This window comes from Perna viridis, chromosome 6, assembly GCF_037379345.1.
Source record: "Perna viridis isolate PV_CMFRI_1.1 ecotype Kerala chromosome 6, ASM3737934v1, whole genome shotgun sequence".
Taxonomy (NCBI): domain Eukaryota; kingdom Metazoa; phylum Mollusca; class Bivalvia; order Mytilida; family Mytilidae; genus Perna; species Perna viridis.
In genome coordinates, this window is record NC_142450.1 from 49,058,332 (window position 1) to 49,077,821 (window position 19,490).

Here is a 19,490-nt window from a genome sequence, read left to right on the forward strand (position 1 = left end):
CATCGGTTATTTCTAGTTTTATCCAGCTGGCATACGATGAAGACTAGATTGGATCTGTGAGTTTTGGAGAGAATTTGCACTGTTCGATCATCGACAACGATGTCTTCAATGATAAGCAGAACAAACATGGTCGCATGTTCATTATTGAACAGGTAAATACTTCGCACGACTTAGCATGTGTTTTTCTCCTTTATTATACCGGTGACCCCAAGAGCTTCTAAATCAAAGTCAGAATTTTGTTTTGCTTACATTTATTTCGGAAGGGCAAGATTGAATACACGGTAATGTTCTTTGTTCCGCCTTGTTACTGAGAATTTTTATATGCTAATTAGTGTCGCACCATTTAGAGGTGTGTCAAGATTGGACCATCTTACTGGCTTGCTTGGATACAGTTATGTCAAGGTCATGCATGATACCGGGCTTTGATGAGACTAATTTTATTAAGGATTGTACCTGTTTGTCTCTTGCATTTATCTCTCCACTTCATTTTTTTGAAAGAAACTCCTGTTATAAAAAAAAAAGATTTTAGCAAGACAAATATTTGTAAATTTTATTCTATCAAAGCAGGGGCAGATCCAGGATTTGATTAATTGAATTAAATGCGTGCAAAGCAAGGCAAAAAATATTATTGGGTGTAACTTGTGGTGAAAAATTTTGTTCTTATCGATTTAGGGGGGTGTACGCCCAGTGCGCCAGTCCTTGGATCCGCGCCTGCAAAGGAATGACTGTTATATTTTTTTTTGTCTATGAGAAAATAACCTCAATCACATGGTGCACACTAAATAACCTGTGTAGTAAATTATTTTCATGTGTGCACCATGGGCATTGAGATTATTTCAAATAGACCAAAAATATAACTGTAAATTCTTATAATTTAATTTTGGTATTAGAATTTAAGGAGTTTATCAGCAAAAAAGGTTGATGAGTGACGTCTTAGTCTTTGTCTATGAAATGATGGACAAAATTTATTATCCAATCAGAAATCAAGTTACATCTGAAATTAAATTATTAGATGCTAGCTGGTTTTTAGTCGGTGTACAATATAACTGTTGGGTTAGAGGAGTACATGCACAATTCATCACATTTCAATTGCAAATGTCCCATTCAAAATCGGAATTACTTATTTTAAAAAAGAGTGTTTAAGAATTGCCTATTGATATTCTAAATATCTTTGAAAAAAGTCCATTCTAAAAATCACTGTGCAATATGAATTTTCTAATATTTTGCCATTTGGTATGTACATTTATTTTAAAGTCTAACTACATTTGTAATAAAATCTAAAATATGGAAACCTCAAATTACCATTGGAAAGGGGGGATAACTTTGTCTAAGTGACTGAAATAAAATCAAAATTTGATATAAAATCATATTATGCAGTATCTCATAAATAAAATATGGTGACAGTAGACATTTTAGCATTTATTAAAGGATCATCAACAACTTAAAAAGAGTTTTCATATCTATTACCAAACAACAACTAAGATTTAGAGACTCTATAGTAAACCATGTGTCCATTTTTCGAGCTAATGAATTTCAAGAATTCCTGTTTTGATGAAAATGATGAAGTAAATATTCTACTTTTTATGGTTAAAAGACTATTAGTCAAGGCAAAAACTGGTGATACATACCTTGCAGAAATAAACAATGAGTTTAAAAAAAAAATCAAAATGATGGAAATGACTTAAAATAAGCATTTTCTATAATTGAAAATTTCCCAAAAATTTTCATATACCTATTCTAATTCAAAATGTTACTTATTGTGTGCAGAATATTATGGAAAAGTGTCAATAAAGAAAACAAATTTTCATCTACGTTGCACTCTTTCTATGACATTGATAAAAAAAGGTGCAAAAATCTGACAAAAATGTTATTTTTATGGAGTTATCTCTCCTTTCCATTGCTAATTTCTGCAGGATATTTGAAATGCATACTTTGAGGTTTCAGTATGTTATATTTTGTTAGACCTTTTTTCAGTGTATATTTTGGTAATAATGCTACAAAAACTAGGGTACAGGGATCGAATTTTACTGGAAATACTCGCTAAATGCAAGTGGAATTTCAATTTAGCGAGTTGAAGCTACATCAAGCTGGCAAATTTTAACAGGTTTTTTTTTATTGCCAAGTTTCACTTTTGAGTGTCAGGATTATTAGAATGCTTGATATGAGGGTTATTTCTCCTGCCTTAAAGCGTTTTACTGACCAGGTTAATACACAAGAAAATTAAACAGCCTTGAAAGGTCAATATATATTATGCTGGAATGAGTCGACAAATGACAGATTTTTTTTAATAACTAACAAACAGAAACTCTCAGAAATAGACTTAGATCATGCAGATAGTGGCACCACAAGCAAGTTGGACAATAACAACAACAGCATTGTCATTAATCAAGCTGTTTCTGCTGCTTTAAAGACTGTTAGGAAATAGACCCTTTTTTTGGTAAGTTGGTGAGCATGCTCAATATACACTTCTGCAAGGTAGGGCTTGGGTAGAACAAAAGAATTTTCCTCGCAGAAGTGTGTAAGGAGCATGCTCTATGCATGCTCATTGACTAGCCCACCATTAGCACAAAAGGGTCGATGGGGGAAGGAATTTCAAATCATTTAATGAGAATTGACATGAGTGGGAAGGCACTGGATAGTTTCGATTCAAGGCCATTTGTTACACACTGATGGTATAATGGACAGAAAACAAAGAAGCTAATTACTGTCCCTTATGGCCCTAACCAATAGTTGTTTGTTGTATTATACTGTCCCTTATGGCCTTCACCAATAGTTGTTTGTTGTATTATACTGTCCCTTATGGTCCTAACCAATAGTTGTTTGTTGTATTATACTGTCCATTTGTTGTATTTTGATTGTATTTTAGCTGTTTGAATTGTATTATATTACTACATATTAAAAAATTTAGCAAGTGACAATTTATTTTAGCAAGTAGAAAAAATCAGCACTTTCTTTTATTAGCAAGTGGTAAAAAATGGGAAAATCGATCCCTGAGGTAGGTACATGTAGGTAGGGTGGCAGGAAACAGACATATTATTTTTTTGCCTGATAATCTTACAGTAATGTGTCAAGTTATATCTAAAAAACTGTCTCCTTCTCCAGGACATGTATTCCATCTATATCATCATTTTCAACTAGTCAACGATATGGAGGAAAACACAAGTTACCAAAGGTTAAAAAGGATCTGATAAACCATTCCAGAGTCCGAGGCATTGATATACTTAGAAATCCAAAACTAAATAAGGTAAATCAACATACCCTGTAGTTGTTGAGAAAAAGATAATGTAGAAATATTTCAACTAACATGACAAAGTGTGATAAATTTTAAACATCCATTCTTTATTGTACTCAAGGAAATGTCTTGAGAAGTACAAAACAAATCTTTGCCAATACCCTTAACCACAGATAAAAAAGGTCCAAATCAAACCCATGTAAAATTTCCTTATTGAAATATTTTTTTTATGCTTTCCTTTGAAAGAACAACCTTATGATATTTTTAAAACCTATTTATTTCAGGGCCATGCTTTTACATTGAAAGAGAGACAATTAATGGGGATACATGGCCTTTTGCCAGCTGCTGTTGTCACACAAGATCAACAGATGAAACGTGTTCTGCAGAACTTTGAAGATCGACCTACAGATGTAGATAAATACACATATCTGATGTCCCTTTCTGATAGAAATGAGAAACTCTTCTATAGATGCCTGACTGAATACACAGAGAAAATGATGCCAATAGTCTACACACCTACTGTTGGGAAAGCTTGTCAGCAATATGGTGTGCTCTACAGGAAACCTAGGTGAAAATCTATCATTTTCTATCTAGAAATAGGATTTTGGATTGATGCTTAATTTATAGATTTTAAAGTATCAGTATATTGACCTTTGCACTGTAATAGGTTACCATTTAAAGCTGGATACATAATCTATAACTAATGCATCAAGTTTATAGCTATTTTTTGTGGTATTTAAGAAAACTTTAGTTTGTAGAATTATTGTCACAAACCACATTTAGTAGTTTCTGAGGCTAGATATATATCAAGGTTATTAACAAGGTCAATGACCTTGAGCTTGTTGCAAAGTATTATTTCCTTTTATAAAACATAAAACTTATCTTAACTACAACAAAAATGTTGTGCAATGTTTGATGTTTATACACCTGCTTACAAAAGTGTATATAGTGATAGATTATCATTTATTGATTTGATTTCAGGGGACTTTTCGTATCTATACATGATGCTGGACATTTATATGAAATGATCTGTAACTGGCCAGAACTTAATGTTGAGGTATTATCATCTTCCATTTACTTAAAGTAAATGTACATTATATGTAAAGTACAGTTAAAAGTACATCACAATAGCAATTACATGTATTAAAAAATGTGAATTCAATAATAATTTACAGAGTAATCAAGGGAACCAAGGTTATAGCAGTAATCAAAAGAATGTAATCCAGGGACAAAGACCGGACATGGAAAACAGACATACACAACAAAGAACATAAAGTAACTAAAATCATACATACAAAGTACAAAAGTAAATGAGCAACTCGGACTCCACTAAAAACTGGGAGCATGGACCAGGTGCACCGGTAGGGTAAGCGTCCTCTGCTTTTCTAGAAACACCCGCCGAGTTGCTCATAAAACGTCAAGTCCGGGGTAGACAAATGAGGAAAGGAAAACTAAGACCCGTTGAATAAATCAGTTTTCATGGTGCTGATGGATACACCATAACGATCCATGAGTTCATGATGACGACCATAAAACTTCTGTAGTGATGACTTCAATCTTGTAGCAACATAACCCTGTTCCAGAAGCCTATTTGTTAGAGTTCTAGCGTGATACAAAAAGTCTGCGTAGTTTCGGCAAGCTCTGGCATAACGTATGAGTTGTGATATGAACACTCCATACGCAGGAGCCGAAGGGATGTTGCCACAGATGAAAGGAAAGTTGACAATTCTGAATGAAAAGTCATCAAGTTTGTCGTAAAGTTTGGTCAATAGTTTTCCTTTACCATCTATTTCTAAGTGTAGGTCAAGATAGGAGGCTGACTTAACAGTGTCTGTAGTATCCTCTATCTCAAGTGCTTTTGGGTAGATGCGATGTATCAAATCCCCGAAATTAGGATTGTTTGAAGATAGTACATCATCTATATAGCGGAAACTGAGATTGAAGGATCTAGCCAAACGATATTCTTTCTTTCTGATCAGATCAGCTATAAAGTCAGCCTCATAAGAGTGAAGGAATAGGTCTGCTAGTAAAGGAGCACAATTTGTTCCCATTGGAATGCCGACCGTTTGTTGAAAAACACGTCCACCACACTGGACAAATATGTTGTCGATTAAAAATTCCAGTAAAACTACATTCAATACGAGATAAGACATGTATTATATAAAGGTACAAGTAATTTACATGAAAACTTAAACTTATAATAGGCTACTAAATTGAGCTAATGAGATCACTGTGTGATTTATGTTGTAGACAAGGGTCCATGTCATTCATATGAATACATCATCATAATTTTGTGTATTGCTGGGGAAATTTGTTCTTTTGTTGTGTTTGTAAATTTTTTCAAGAGGGCAGTGTTTTTCCATCAGTTTACCTGAAGTAAAATCATTTACTAATAGTTTTGTAATACTACCTTACAGGCTGTAGTTGCTACTGATGGAGAAAGAATTCTAGGGCTGGGTGACCTGGGAGCTTATGGTATGGGTATACCTGTGGGAAAACTAGCCCTGTATACAGCTCTTGGTGGAATCCCTCCTGAACATACCCTACCTGTTATGCTAGATGTTGGAACTAATAATAAGGTATGCAGTACTGGGTGGAATCCCTTGAATTTTGGGATCCATGGGTTTATCATGAGATTTTAAAAAGGAGTTCTAGGCTATTATTTGCTCAATTTTGAACAAATTTTGTGTAAAATTAACTAAGATTTCCACCAAAAAAGGAGATTTCAACAGCTGGAGCTCCCTGGATCTGACACATCAACAGTGTCAAAACATCTGGTTGTCCTTTTTGTGTCAAGTTTGATAATTTTTGCTAGTTGTTAGAGAGAAATGAAAAGCAGGCCAGTCACACAAAATAACAATAGCTACATATATTGTTTCCCCCAGACATTTGTGAAGCACTGTTACTTTATGTATTTAGAGGGCACTAAACAGTTACAATATATATATACATGTACCATTGCAAATCGTATAAAGATGATAAAATAAATCTTAAAATTGAACGCTGAGTGGGGGCACATTCATGATGAGGGCAGCATGGTGCAGCACCATGTTAAATTGGTCTATGGAAACCTCTATATGTTTATCAAATCAAACAAATATGACTTTAAATTTTTAAAATGTTTGATTGATAAATGGAAGCAGGTGATTCAGATGTCTAACCAAGGCTCCTTGGAGGCTACAGGTCTTGGCATCTTATTCATTGAAGTATTCGATCTTTGTAGAAAAAACAGATAATAGTCTTATGGATGAAAAAACATCATATACATGTATAATGATTATCATTCATTTGGCAAAACTTATTATAAAATTTTACAATTATCATTAATTTCACTTTATTGTAGTAGAGTAATCAAGGGAACCAATGTTATAGTGGTAATCAAAAGAATGTAATCCAGGGACAAAGACTAGACATGGCCAACAGACATACACAACAAAGAACATAAAGTAACTAAAATCATACATACAAAGTAACAAAAGTAAATGAGCAACTTGGACACCACTAAAACCTGAGAGTATGAACCAGGTCACCGGTAGGGTAAGCGTCCTCTGTTTTTCTAGAAACACCTGCCTATGACCCGTTGATTAATCAGTTCTCATGGTGCTGATGGAAACACCATAACGATCCACGAGTTCATGATGATGACTATAAAACTTCTGTAGTGATGACTTCAATTTTAGCCTCATGGCCTTTAACCACTCTGACAGAGAATCAATGTCTTCGTGTTCTCGTTTTATCCATTATCTTGCGTAGTCCTCGACGGCATCCATAAGAACTTTAAAGTTATAATTCCAATTTATGGAGCGTGGTTCACGGTATCTGGGACCTTTAGAAAGGATATTACACAGAGATTCGTTTTCAATCTTGTAACGTGACCAGAAGGACTATAATTGAATGGAGAGTTTTTGCAAGAACAGTCAGGTGGTTTATCCTTGAAGTCCTCAATCTCGAGGTTCTGCAATACCCGTTTATAATTGAAAATTTTGGATGCAATGGGTGAAGTATAGGAATATGAAATAATTGGTATGGATTTGTCTTTGAAATATGGGGGAATTTTGTTCGTGACGTTTTTGTGATGGAGGATGTTAGCCAAATTAACTGCATCTATACCTTTGTTGACAAACGGTAGTTGAAGAAATGATCATTTTTGTTCATCTTGACTTTTCACACAAAGTGGTTTAAAGAGTCTGTGGAAACCAATATCCAAAATGATGGCAACAAGTCTGTATAATGATAAGGTGGGGTCAGAAACAGGAGTGTCAAGACTTGTTTTGTAAAGGGAGTGTAGTAAAGTGAGAGGTATAGAATAAAGTTTGGTTCTAATGTGATGAAGTCCAAGAGATTTTTGTATGAAAGGAAGGAGGCCATCTATTGAGACATCATGTAACTTAGGTGATGTATAGTGGCGATGGCCATGACTCCTTTTCCGTTTTTTTTTTTGTCAAATAAATTCATCACATTTATGCTATTGTTATATTGGCTTGAAAGGTTTCCTATACTTTTAATGTTGTCATTGCATCAGTAAAGTATTTCAGTACCTAGTCTGCGTATCCAGTACTCCTTTCTTTCCCTACGATAGTTTTTACTTAGAATGGGACTGTTCGTAGGATGGTAAATTAGTTTTTACTTAGAACGGGACTGTTTGTAGGATGGTAATTTTTTTCTAAAATACGAACTTTCATAGAGAGGATTGAATGATCTTGTTGATTAAAGTGTTGATAAACTGTCGGGAATTTGGTGGTGTTAATTCCCGAAAGATGACCGCACATTCTTTTGTGTAATTGTTCTTGCATTTCTCCAACATATACTAAACCACATAAGTTGCATTCTAATCCATTTATTAAATTTGTTGATTTGCAACTTAAGTCATCGTGACTTCTTGTATTGAAGATATTGTTATAGAAGTTTACTTTCCTCTATTGTAGTTATAAACAACGATGCAAATTATATTAACATTTCATTCCTTTGTCACTGCGTGCTATCTTGCAATAAACTCAAATTTTCTTAATTTACTCAGTCCTTTACTTACCAGTATAATTTTAAATAATTTGTAGAAGTTACAGAATGACCCACTGTATATTGGGAATAAGAACCCTAGAGTGACAGGACAGCAGTATGATGACTTCATTGATGAATTCATGGAGGCTCTCACAAAGAGGTTAATTAATAACATAGATAATCATTATAACTGAAGTAAATCTAAAACTAACTTGTAGACTTCATACTGGTTTTACCTGGGTATGACCTGTATTAATTTCTATTAAGGAAGGTCATACCTAGTATTTCTAGTATATAGATTTTCCTATTTTTAATCAAAGATGACCCTGTAAAAAAAAAAAACTTCGTTCAGCAAACTTGATTTCATGATTATAAAGCCTCAATGAAGGCAGTTGTTTGCAACATTTTTTATGCATTCTGGAGTAAATTCCTAGTGCATTTCCTGTCAATTATCTCCCCTTTGAAAGACACTTTTTACATTTAATGTTTGTAAGTTTACTGTACAATTTTTTTCGGTCTTTTAAAATAGTTTGAACACACTATTTTCACATTATTTCAATTAGTTAATTGAAAATATATATGCAGTAGGGGAAATATGTTAACATTCAGTTATGCCTGTAGAAATTATTTCCACTTGCTAAAATTTGCTTGCGGAGTTCTTTAAGTATTAAAAGTTTGGTCTTGATACAACCCAAAGAAGCTAGATTTAGTGAATGTAAATTTTCAGTTTTTGCTAAATTTAGCTTGTGGAAAAATTTCTTAAATTCAATCCCTGATATGTCTGTGATTTTGCAAGATGACAGGAAAGAAAAGGTATGATCTCTCTTTGAGTGTCAGTGTGAATATACAAATACAAGTAGAGTAAAAGTAAAGCTGTTATTACAGGGATGTCAGTAGTATTTTAAGTAGAGGAAAAAAAGAAAAAGTGCAGATAAAACGTAGAAAACTTTACAAGAGTTCACCCATTTTTTAAAATAGAGTAGCCATCAAAAGATGAGCAAGTAGCCATCAATTTTGTCAGTTGACAGCTTCTATTGACATCCCTGTATTAAGGGGATGAGGTGTTGCAGTTTCATAACACCTTTCTAATTGCATGCTAAATTTGTATGTTGAAAAATATTTCGTGCCAAGTCAACAATAAATTTGTATGCATTTTGTTTGCACAACTATTTGAAATTCTTTTCAATGCTATCAGTAGCATATAATATTTATTATTTAGAAAGAGGAAATCATAAAATTGTACAGCTCTGCAAGTGTAAATAGGTAGAACTAATCAATGTTCACGGACAATTATTTAAATTGTTTTTTTACATCTGTAGTTCATATGTGGCAGGAATGCACTGATTTTTTTCTGATAATGCAATGGAAATTACATCCATGCCAAGATTTCCATGTTTACTGTATATTGTTTTAAAGAATGTACAGCTTTATGTATGTATACAAGGTCATGAAGTGGTTTTTATATAAGCTATTGATCAAATTCAAACTGTATATTTGACCAGGTATGGTATAGATACGTTGATCCAGTTCGAAGATTTTGCCAACAACAATGCCTTTAGATTCTTGGAGAAATACAGACATCAGTATTGTATGTTTAATGATGATATACAAGGTAAGTTTCTGAATAGATTGCTCTGTTTTCTCAGTGTGATGATATATATGGTAAGACTTGGTGAATGGATTAACATATATATTGATCTATATTGATAGAAGGGAACAGAAAACTAAGCTCATTTCTTAATTTTTGCCCACTTCTTTTTAAGTCATTGCACCGCCCCTCTGTGTTCATACTTCAGTAGAAATCCATTAATTTATCAACGAAATGATTAATAATAGTACACATATCTTATCAAGGTCTTTCCCATTTCAAGATTTTGACCATCTTTTGCAATCTGGAATAAGACTTTGGAATTTGCCCTGTAAGATGTGATCATTTGTCGGTCCAGAGTTATCTGCCCAGCAGCTGAAAATCTAATTTGGTAAAAATAACTTTAGCTGTTATAGGTTGTCAAAAACTGAAAGCTCCAAATTGTTCAGAAACAGAGGGCTGTACTATTTGACCATGTTTCAAAGATTTGAGGTTTCCCTGGTTACAAGATTTTGTGACTTAAAATGAAACGATTTGAATGGTCACTACAACTTTAAAATCTTGTCATGCTGTTATACTGGAAAGCCACATTGTTCTAACATTGTTGTGTCAACTGACGCAATGGAGGCAAATTACTCACACATGTAAACAATATTCACACACTTTTCTAATGAATTACAAATATGACTTAAAAGTGTACATCCTGTGCTTATTTTGACAAATGATCAACACATATACAGATTATCCATTTACAATGCACAGATCTAGGTTCAGTGTGTTTTAGTGCTACAAGGAGGGATGGTCATTTGACCTGGAAGTGATAATTGAGACCTTTGCTTTGGAATTATTTCCCTTTGAATCGTTTATATAAATGAAAACTATTAATTAGTTTCTTTCTAAATTGATTATCATGAAATCGACAGCAAAAAATATTTCATTACTTAACTTACTACTTAATAATATTTCTTATAAGCATAAGAACTATTTTGTAAATTTAATAATTGTCAACAGCCTCACCATTTAGAATATTTGCAAGAAATACACCATGTCGTCTCATTGAGACTTGTAGCTATTTGGATATAGTGTCATATCTTTATGAGCTTGATGGTATTTTGTCTAGTACTTTAAAGCAGAGCAGGTTAGAAATGAATGGGAAAGATCTTTTATTTGTTCTTGAACAATTGACCTTTTAATTATGTAAGTGATCAGAAGAAATTATAAGTGAGCAAGGTATTTGGAGATTATCATTAGAGAAATTACAAATACATCATAAGTTTTCCCTTGCTTGTTGACTAAGTTTTTTTGGGGTTGGATTGGAGAGGAATCACATTGCCTGTCTCTTTTTCCATCTGTCTCTGGGTATTTCTGTTCACATATCTTATAAGTGCAACACCAAAACCTCTCAATGGGTATTATGAAATTTCATAGGAAGGTAAAGGGTGGTATATAGATTTGCATGGAACAAGATTGTCCAAGTTACGTTTAAAGGGCAACTTCTTTGAAACTACTCAATGGTTTATATGGCCACAAAAAATCTGTGGTGGTATACTATTGGATAGATATGTTGAATGAATAATATTGGGGCATTCTAGGTAGATATGTAAATGCTCTCCAATTAACTTTGTGCCATTTCTGTCTCTAGGTACAGCATCTGTAGCAGCTGCTGGTATTATTGCCTCTATGAGGATAACAGGAAAGAAGTTATCAGAGAATACATATCTGTTTCAAGGAGCTGGAGAGGTATTGTAGTTATCATTTGTTTCTTTCTTTTGTTTTTGCTTTACTAAAAATAGAACATAGGGGTCAGACAGTAGTTTTTTACATATATCTCCCAAAACTGTTAAAGTTTAGCCAAATTCTTTCAATAGCTGATATAAGAGTTATTGCCCTTGAAAGGGGAAAATGACATTTTTTTTTTTTTTTTTTTTTTTTTTTTTTATAGTTTTCAGCCAATGTCTTGAAAACTATGATAGATAGAAACTTTCATTTGCTGATATATGATAAGTCATATCAAAGTTTTCTTGAGTGAAAATTGTTGGACAACTTCTTTTTATTGCCTTTGAAAAGGTGAGCGATTCAGGCTCCTGGGAACCTCTTGTTTTTACATCTTTTTGCTATTTTTAATGTTATTACTTAAAAAAAAATTCTCCTCAGAAACTACTGTACAGACTTTAATGAAAATTGTTATAAGAGTTAAAAAATTTTATCCAAGAATAAAAACAAGGCTGCTTTTACAAAAAAGAATGTTGCTTATCAAGCCAGGTAGGCAATTTAGGCTCTTCAGAGCCTCTAGTTTTACCATTATGTGGGACGGTATCATTTAATATTCCTTACATGCATTAATGCCCTATATATTCTCAGGTATTATTTGGTTTGACTCTACCTCAAGTATTCCTATAGAATTTGTGGAACTTGTGCACAAATTATTTATGAAAAAAATTCATTATAAACACAATAATTTCATACTTTAGAATTTAAACAATGATATGTAATGATAAAAAAATTAAAGAAAAGAATCTCTCAATTTTAGCATATGACAAATCATATTTTTAGTCTCAAAAGTCAAAGTAAAAACATTTGACAGAAGCTGTTGGTTATAAAATGAGTCACTATTGTATTAAAAATACCAGATACATGTATGACGTATTACCTAAATAGTATCTGTTATTGGTATTTAATATAGGTATTTTATTTTATTCTTTTGTCAGGCCAATATAGGAATTGCTCACCTAGTAGCTCTGGCCATGGAACAGGAAGGAGTAAGTCATGAGGAGGCCATCAGTAGAATTTGGATGGTAGATTCAAGAGGACTGCTGGTAAAGGATCGACCAGCTGGAGGAATCACAGGACACAAAGAGATATTTTGTAAACCACATGAACCTATAGATACATTGGCTGAGGCTGTCAAGTCTCTCAAACCCTCAGCTATAATAGGTATGACAATTCTAATACTTCTAATATTGTTAAGTTCCAAAAGATCTTATGTTTTTTCCCTCTGCATATAAGTAACCATAGTTTACACATTTTATGGTCAGTCAGGTTTTGTTTCAGTTCAAAGCTTACGTTTTGGGTTTGTCACAACACAACCATTGTCCTTGACTTCTAGTCTAGATATTGTTGTCATAAATTAAGTTTTTGTCCTTTAGGAGCTGCTGCTGTTCCTGGAGCTTTCACAGAAGGAATCATTAGAGACATGGCCAGTTTTAATAATAGACCTATAATATTTGCCCTGAGTAATCCCACCAGTATGGCTGAGTGTACAGCTGAACAGGCATATCAATGGACCGATGTAAGACACTATATTAGTATAATCATTTTATAATTTCTCAGTAAGGAAAATGAAGCCGCAATATTTAAGAGTAACTTACAGAAATCACCTTTTTAACTTAAACAGTTGGAATATCATTAAGAATGATTACAAGGAAGCAGATTCAAACCTGTCTAAATAATCTCCTGTGAATATAACCCATAAACAGATCACACTGCTTGGTTTCATACTGCTATGATATATAATTGTTTTATAGTTACCATTCTGCTTTTCTTATATTCTCATTTTATGTTCTTATAATCAAATTTTAAAGAATCTTTTGATCCGTTTAACTAAAGGATACTTCATTTGCTTGAGTGATTGTTGATAAATTTCAGGGTCGTTGTGTGTTTGCCAGTGGAAGTCCCTTCGATCCAGTCAGTATAAATGATCAGACTATGTATCCTGGACAAGGAAACAATGCCTATATATTCCCAGGTGTAGCTCTGGCTGTCATTAGCTGTAAGATTAAACATATTGATGAAGAAATGTTCCTTGTAGCTTCACAGGTAAGTCAGTTTATTGTGATTGTTACTTTCTCACCATTTTGATTTACATAGGGTCATTAGGGTCATTAGGGTTTTAGTTATATTTGAAAAAGTCCATCAGTTCTTGTGTTTTTTCCTGTTAATATAGGTGTAGGGCCATCAGGATTTTATTGTTTTTTTCCTGTTAATATAGGTGTAGGGCCATCAGGATTTTACTGGTTTTTTTCCCGTTAATATAGGTGTAGGGCCATCAGGATTTTACTGTAGTTTCCCGTTAGTATAGGTGTAGGGCCATCAGTATTTTACTGTGGTTTCCCGTTAATATAGGTGTAGGGCCATCAGGATTTTACTGTGGTTTCCCGTTAATATAGGTGTAGGGCCATCAGGATTTCACTGTGGTTTCCCGTTAATATAGGTGTAGGGCCATCAGGATTTTACTGTGGTTTCCCATTAATATAGGTGTAGGGCCATCAGGATTTTATGGGTAGGTTTTGTTTATAGCCCATTATAAAATATTTCAAGTGGTATTTCTACTTAACTTTAATTTCCAAGGTGTAATATAGTCATCGAAGGCTTAAAATGCTCTCTTGATATGTTCTTGATACAATCATTTTTATACGCCTGTCTAAGACAGGACATATTATGGTATACCGTTGTCCATCCATCCATCATCCATACTTCGGAACAATAACTCAAAAACACTTTCACCAACTTTTATGAAACTTTGGTGAATTGTTCACATCTATTGACATAAGCTCCCTTTCAATTTTTATAAATTTAAGATTTTTCGTTTCTGTTATGAATTTTTTTACTTAAAAAAAGGGAAATTTTTCAAGTTTTCGGACAATAACTGAAAAACACTTTCATCTACTTTTATGAAACTTTGGTGAATTGTTCATATCTATTGACGTAAGCTTTGTTTTGATATTAATAAATTTGAGATTTATCGTTCTGTGTTACGAATTTTTATACTTTAAAAAAGGGGGATTTTCAAGTTTTCACACAATTACTAAAAAACACTTTCACTAACTTTTATGAAACTGTGGTGAATATCTATTGAAGTAAGCTCCCTTCCAATTTGTATAAATGTAAAATTTTACATTTCTGTGTAATGAAGTTTTACTCTTTAAAAAAAGGCGGAAATGGCCAAGGAAATTTTATTTGTTGGAAAATCGTTGAAAACGGACCATTTGTTATGATGATCTACTAGTAAATATAAAGTGTACTTGGTGACCTTGTCAGAAAGGTGTGTTTTGAACAAGATAGAAATGTATGGGTGAAAAATCAAGACAACAAACTAGTTAAACTTGAGGTAGTCTTGATAGTGCCAATTTTTTTTTTGCATTTTTTTATATACTTTTTTTTGGGGTGGGAGGGGGGGGGTATTTGACAGAGCTCACAGTATTTCTAGTTGATCATATAAATTCATTAAAAGCATAAGGACAAATTAAAAGGGCAACAGGAGTATCATATGCTTAAAGCACAGCTCTTTATTTTAATTCTTGTCACTTACAAAGAAATCATGACTACATATATGTATTGTTTTTACCACTTCCATTATGAGAGGACAATAGTACATTGGATCTAGATGGTGCTTTACAACTTTTTTATATATTCTTCCATCTACAGGAAAGATTGGCATGAAAAATAAGTTATCCACAAAAAAAATCAGCCTGCATAATTATCATAAGTTACTTTTCCCTGGTTTTGTGGACAGGAAGGATTCTACATCTCTGTTAAATGTACATACACGTTTTTTCTCTGTAGACCTTAGCAGGTTTGGTCACACAGAAGAACTTAGATGAAGGAAGAGTTTACCCACCGTTGAGTCAGATACGTGAAGTATCTGTTAAGATAGCCACGGCTTTAGCTGAGTATGCTTATAACAAAGGAACAGCGTCTACATATCCTGAACCCGATAATAAGGAGGAGTTCATTAGAGACTATCTCTACTCAACAGAATATGAATCATTCATTCCTGAAACTTGGGAATGGCCTCCACAGCTTATTCAGTAAGTAGGGGAGGTAATTCAATGGAAATAAACCAAGGGTGATAATAGATATTATTTTTGGATTTTAGGTTAATTCATATGTATTTACTAGAAAGAAAGAACTTGAGAGCAATAGTGCTTAAACAAGTATAATTTCAACAGTTCATGTACATGACAGCAACCCCTTCATATGCAATTGTAAGGATTTTCAACATATTTCATAAACATATGTGTAGATTGTTATTTTATTTTTTTCATATTTACAATATATTTAATAGGATTATCTATAATGTCTGTATTAGTAAAAGGGAAAGTTTTCTTGATGTTCTATATTTGGTGTGTGTTTACGGTCTTCTTTGTTTGTTCTTAAGTATTTTGTTCACTTTATTGTTTGTGTTTTTAGAAGACACTTTTTTAACACACTTTTCATGAAATTCAGTCATTTTTTTTTCTATTTCAAAATAATATTAAGCTTTGCCTCAATCAATGAATCTCATTTAATTTTACATTGTGAAGGTTATTATTAATAAAACTTGTTTGCTTTAAAATATTGATTTTTTTTTTTTAAATCTACTTTGGAGAGTCAGTGTAAAAAATAAACAAAAAGAAGTGGTCATTTCTGGTGTCATACAACATTTAAAGTCGTAAGATATGAATGCTTACATTTATATATGTATAAAATCGACTGTGACTGCTTGATTTATGAATGTCTTCAAAACCTTAAATTTCGTTAGTGTATTTAGGTAGTCATAGCAAGAAATTGTGTGATGATTTTAAAAATACAATTACGGAACTTGACAATTATTTACTACATACTGTGATGATAATGTGTATAATGAATGTCTGCATTGCATTCATCACACTGCTTCCAGCTATGGCAACTAAACCCTTCTAATGCAAATTTTTATGCAGTGTTTCTGGCGAGTTTTCTACCTCGTACATCTTTACATATTGTTGCCAGTAATGTGAAAACTCAGTTGATATATATATTTACCTCTTGTTTAAGCATGGCTCCAATACATGTGGGATTTATGATGAGTTATGTCCCATTGTTTGAGATTCTGATCAGTTTGTCTAAATTGGTAATTTGTCTTTTCATATAGTGTTTATATTTCTTGAACAAATTTTAAACCTACTAAGATTCTTAAACTATTGGTTGATACTTGTTATAAGATTGTTGTGAACAATAGTACATATGCTACAAGAAACTGTCATGTGGCCCAGGTTTCATAAAAAATCTTACACTGAGATTCTCCTCAAATTCTTCTTCAACTCAAATTTTGACCAATTAGATCACTTGAAATTGAAGACTTGAGGAAATTCTCAACTTGAGACGTTTTGTATGAAACTTGTTTTGCTTGAACAGTTGACATTTCTTTAAGCTTTTTAATTTATATATATTGTAGGTCTAACTGACAATGTTGGGTAATATGGACACTGAGGATTCTGCTTGTTAAGTGAAATACAGATGTTTTTACAATATTTTTGCTTTGATGATTTTTCCTCAGTTTTGGTGTTGTTGATCATTAAAAATTATGAAATTAATTTAATTTTTTTTTAATGAAAATTCTTTGAAATAATTGAAAACTTAAATGATTTTAGTCACTGAAGCTGGTTAAAGTCTGGATTTCACATCAGTGCCTGGGCAATTTTGCATGTTCATAACCCTAAAACTAAAGCAGGTTTTATAACCCTAAAACTAAAGCAGGTTTTATATTGATTATATTAACAAGTCTTGACCCAACTGAAATCTGAGGCAATTAGCACAAATCATCATCTGTTAAATTATAGTGGATTAAATTGGTTAATCATCCTGCTTTAATTATCCTGCTGTTTCTTTTTCACATAGTACCTTTCTTATATCTATTTAGATAACATGTAATAAAAACTGAAGTTTAAATAACTGAATTGTAAATATTGCTGCTTCTGGGTATTCATATGATTTTGGCTGATAACATCACATTTAAAAAACTTTGATACAAAGGCTGTTTATATGAACAAAAGATCTTAAACCCACATGTGTAGATGTTATGTCACAATATATTTACTGTTGTGACATTATGTATATAATGATAACTGCTGTTGGTGACTGACATCATAAAGATATATTCCAATATCTTTTCAGCTGTGTATTGTGTTCTAGTCTAATTAATAATTTATGGTAGTCATTCCTCTTGGTCAAAATTTTAATGATAATAAATAATTTGGCAGTTGACTTGATCATAGTTGTTTTATATCATTATTTTATAAGATTGCCTACAGTATTAATATAAATTGAGGCTAAAAGCTAAGTTTAGAATGCGCTTTGCTAAACCATATGCAGTGGTCATGCTATTCTATTTTTTTTCCTTTTTAGTTTGACAAGTAATGATATGAATTGTTAGATTAGATCTCTGTTGTTCTGTTTTATTTTTAAGATGATGACATTGTTGCTCTTCTGTAATGTTTTTTTTATGGATAAGAACAAACGAGAAAAATCGAATGATAGTATTTTGACAGAATTGCTGAAATTTTCTTCTATACTCCTGTTTGGTATATGATGATTTAAATAATGGTTGTACTCTGTTGTTTTTAACACTGAACTACATGCAAGTGTCTACTTTACATTGTAATTCCAAGAAAACATTTTTTTACAAATATAAATTGATATTTAAGGTTATTTAGTTGATTAATGCCAGTAATTTAGTGCTGGTTGTTCTAGTATTTCTTCATAGTCACAGTAATAACTGTTTTTATAATTATATGCATGCAAGAAGCCTATTCTTATTATTTGCAGTGCTTTTGTGTTTTATTGTTTTTTTTATTGTATGATTGTATGCAAAGTGAAAAGATTAATAATGATAATTCAAGTATAGGTCACTGGTCTTGTCAGGTCTTCATTTTTTTCTGTAAACTTTTTTTATCAATAGTTACTGTCAACGATAAACTGTAATAAGTTCAGGAGTCTAGTTCCTTTTACTACTGTATTATTTCGTGAATTTTTCACCCCATAAAGGGTAATCAATATATTGAGATATTTTTTTTAGAAGTTCTAAAGTTCATTTCTTGATTTGTTAAAAGGTTACTAATGTCTCTAGGTTCCCAAAAAAAGGGGGTGCTAGCACATTATTTGGTATTTTTTGTCAATTTTACACATGAAAATGACACATTTTCCAATAAAAAGGAGGATGCCTGCACCCTACCCCTGGATCCACCACTGTCATTGAATATCAGGGATGATATGAGCCAACATCGTCATGAATATTATAAGTGTTTGATATCTAAGAATGACCTTTATAATGGATACACTAGGTAAACATGAAGTATTATTGGTGACATTATATTAAGATATGTGATATAGAAACCAAAGTCTTATAGAATATAATGTCAGGGATAAATTATTTACATTTCATTATTTATTGCAATAATTGTATTTTTATATAAGCTAAGAAGTCTGTATTTTGGTAAAATGTTTTGTACATGTGTAACCAGAAGCTGCTGTGTGACCTACATGTGTTAGATCAGCAGTTGGTTATGTTGATGAGATTACTGTAGCTACCTTCATGCTCCCTCCATTATTATTTATTTTTTGCTTTGTAGTGCTTTGTATTAAGTTGTATGCCATATACTGTAAGAATTCTTGACTTTTTTTGGTAAGGAATTTCTTTCAGTGCTATCTTAGAGTTGTCTTTCTTTCTTGAGCTAGAACAATAAATGCATTTTTAAATGTTTAATTTCTGGAATTAGATAAAACATAAATTGACTGAGTTGTCTGTACCATACTATAATGATGCTGGGTGGAGATGATCTATTGTGACAATTATTATGTACAGTATACCATGATGGTAACTACTGAGCCTTGTGACAGACAGATCTAGATGTGCTGTAGTTAACAAAACAAATGTAA

At 32.5% G+C, this 19,490-nt stretch overlaps 1 protein-coding gene across 1 annotated transcript; it reads left to right on the forward strand.

Moving 5' to 3' along the window:
• Positions 1-19,317, forward strand: LOC148615401 (NADP-dependent malic enzyme-like). Its single transcript, XM_088590315.1, has 13 exons — positions 1-152; positions 3,103-3,244; positions 3,517-3,800; positions 4,214-4,289; positions 5,650-5,811; positions 8,287-8,390; positions 9,733-9,842; positions 11,461-11,558; positions 12,527-12,752; positions 12,965-13,107; positions 13,464-13,634; positions 15,381-15,625; positions 17,011-19,317. Exons 1-13 carry the CDS (start codon positions 100-102, stop codon positions 17,018-17,020), a joined length of 1,824 nt encoding a protein of 607 aa, XP_088446441.1. The 5' UTR covers positions 1-99; the 3' UTR covers positions 17,021-19,317.
• The last annotated feature ends 173 nt before the right edge of the window (positions 19,318-19,490 follow it).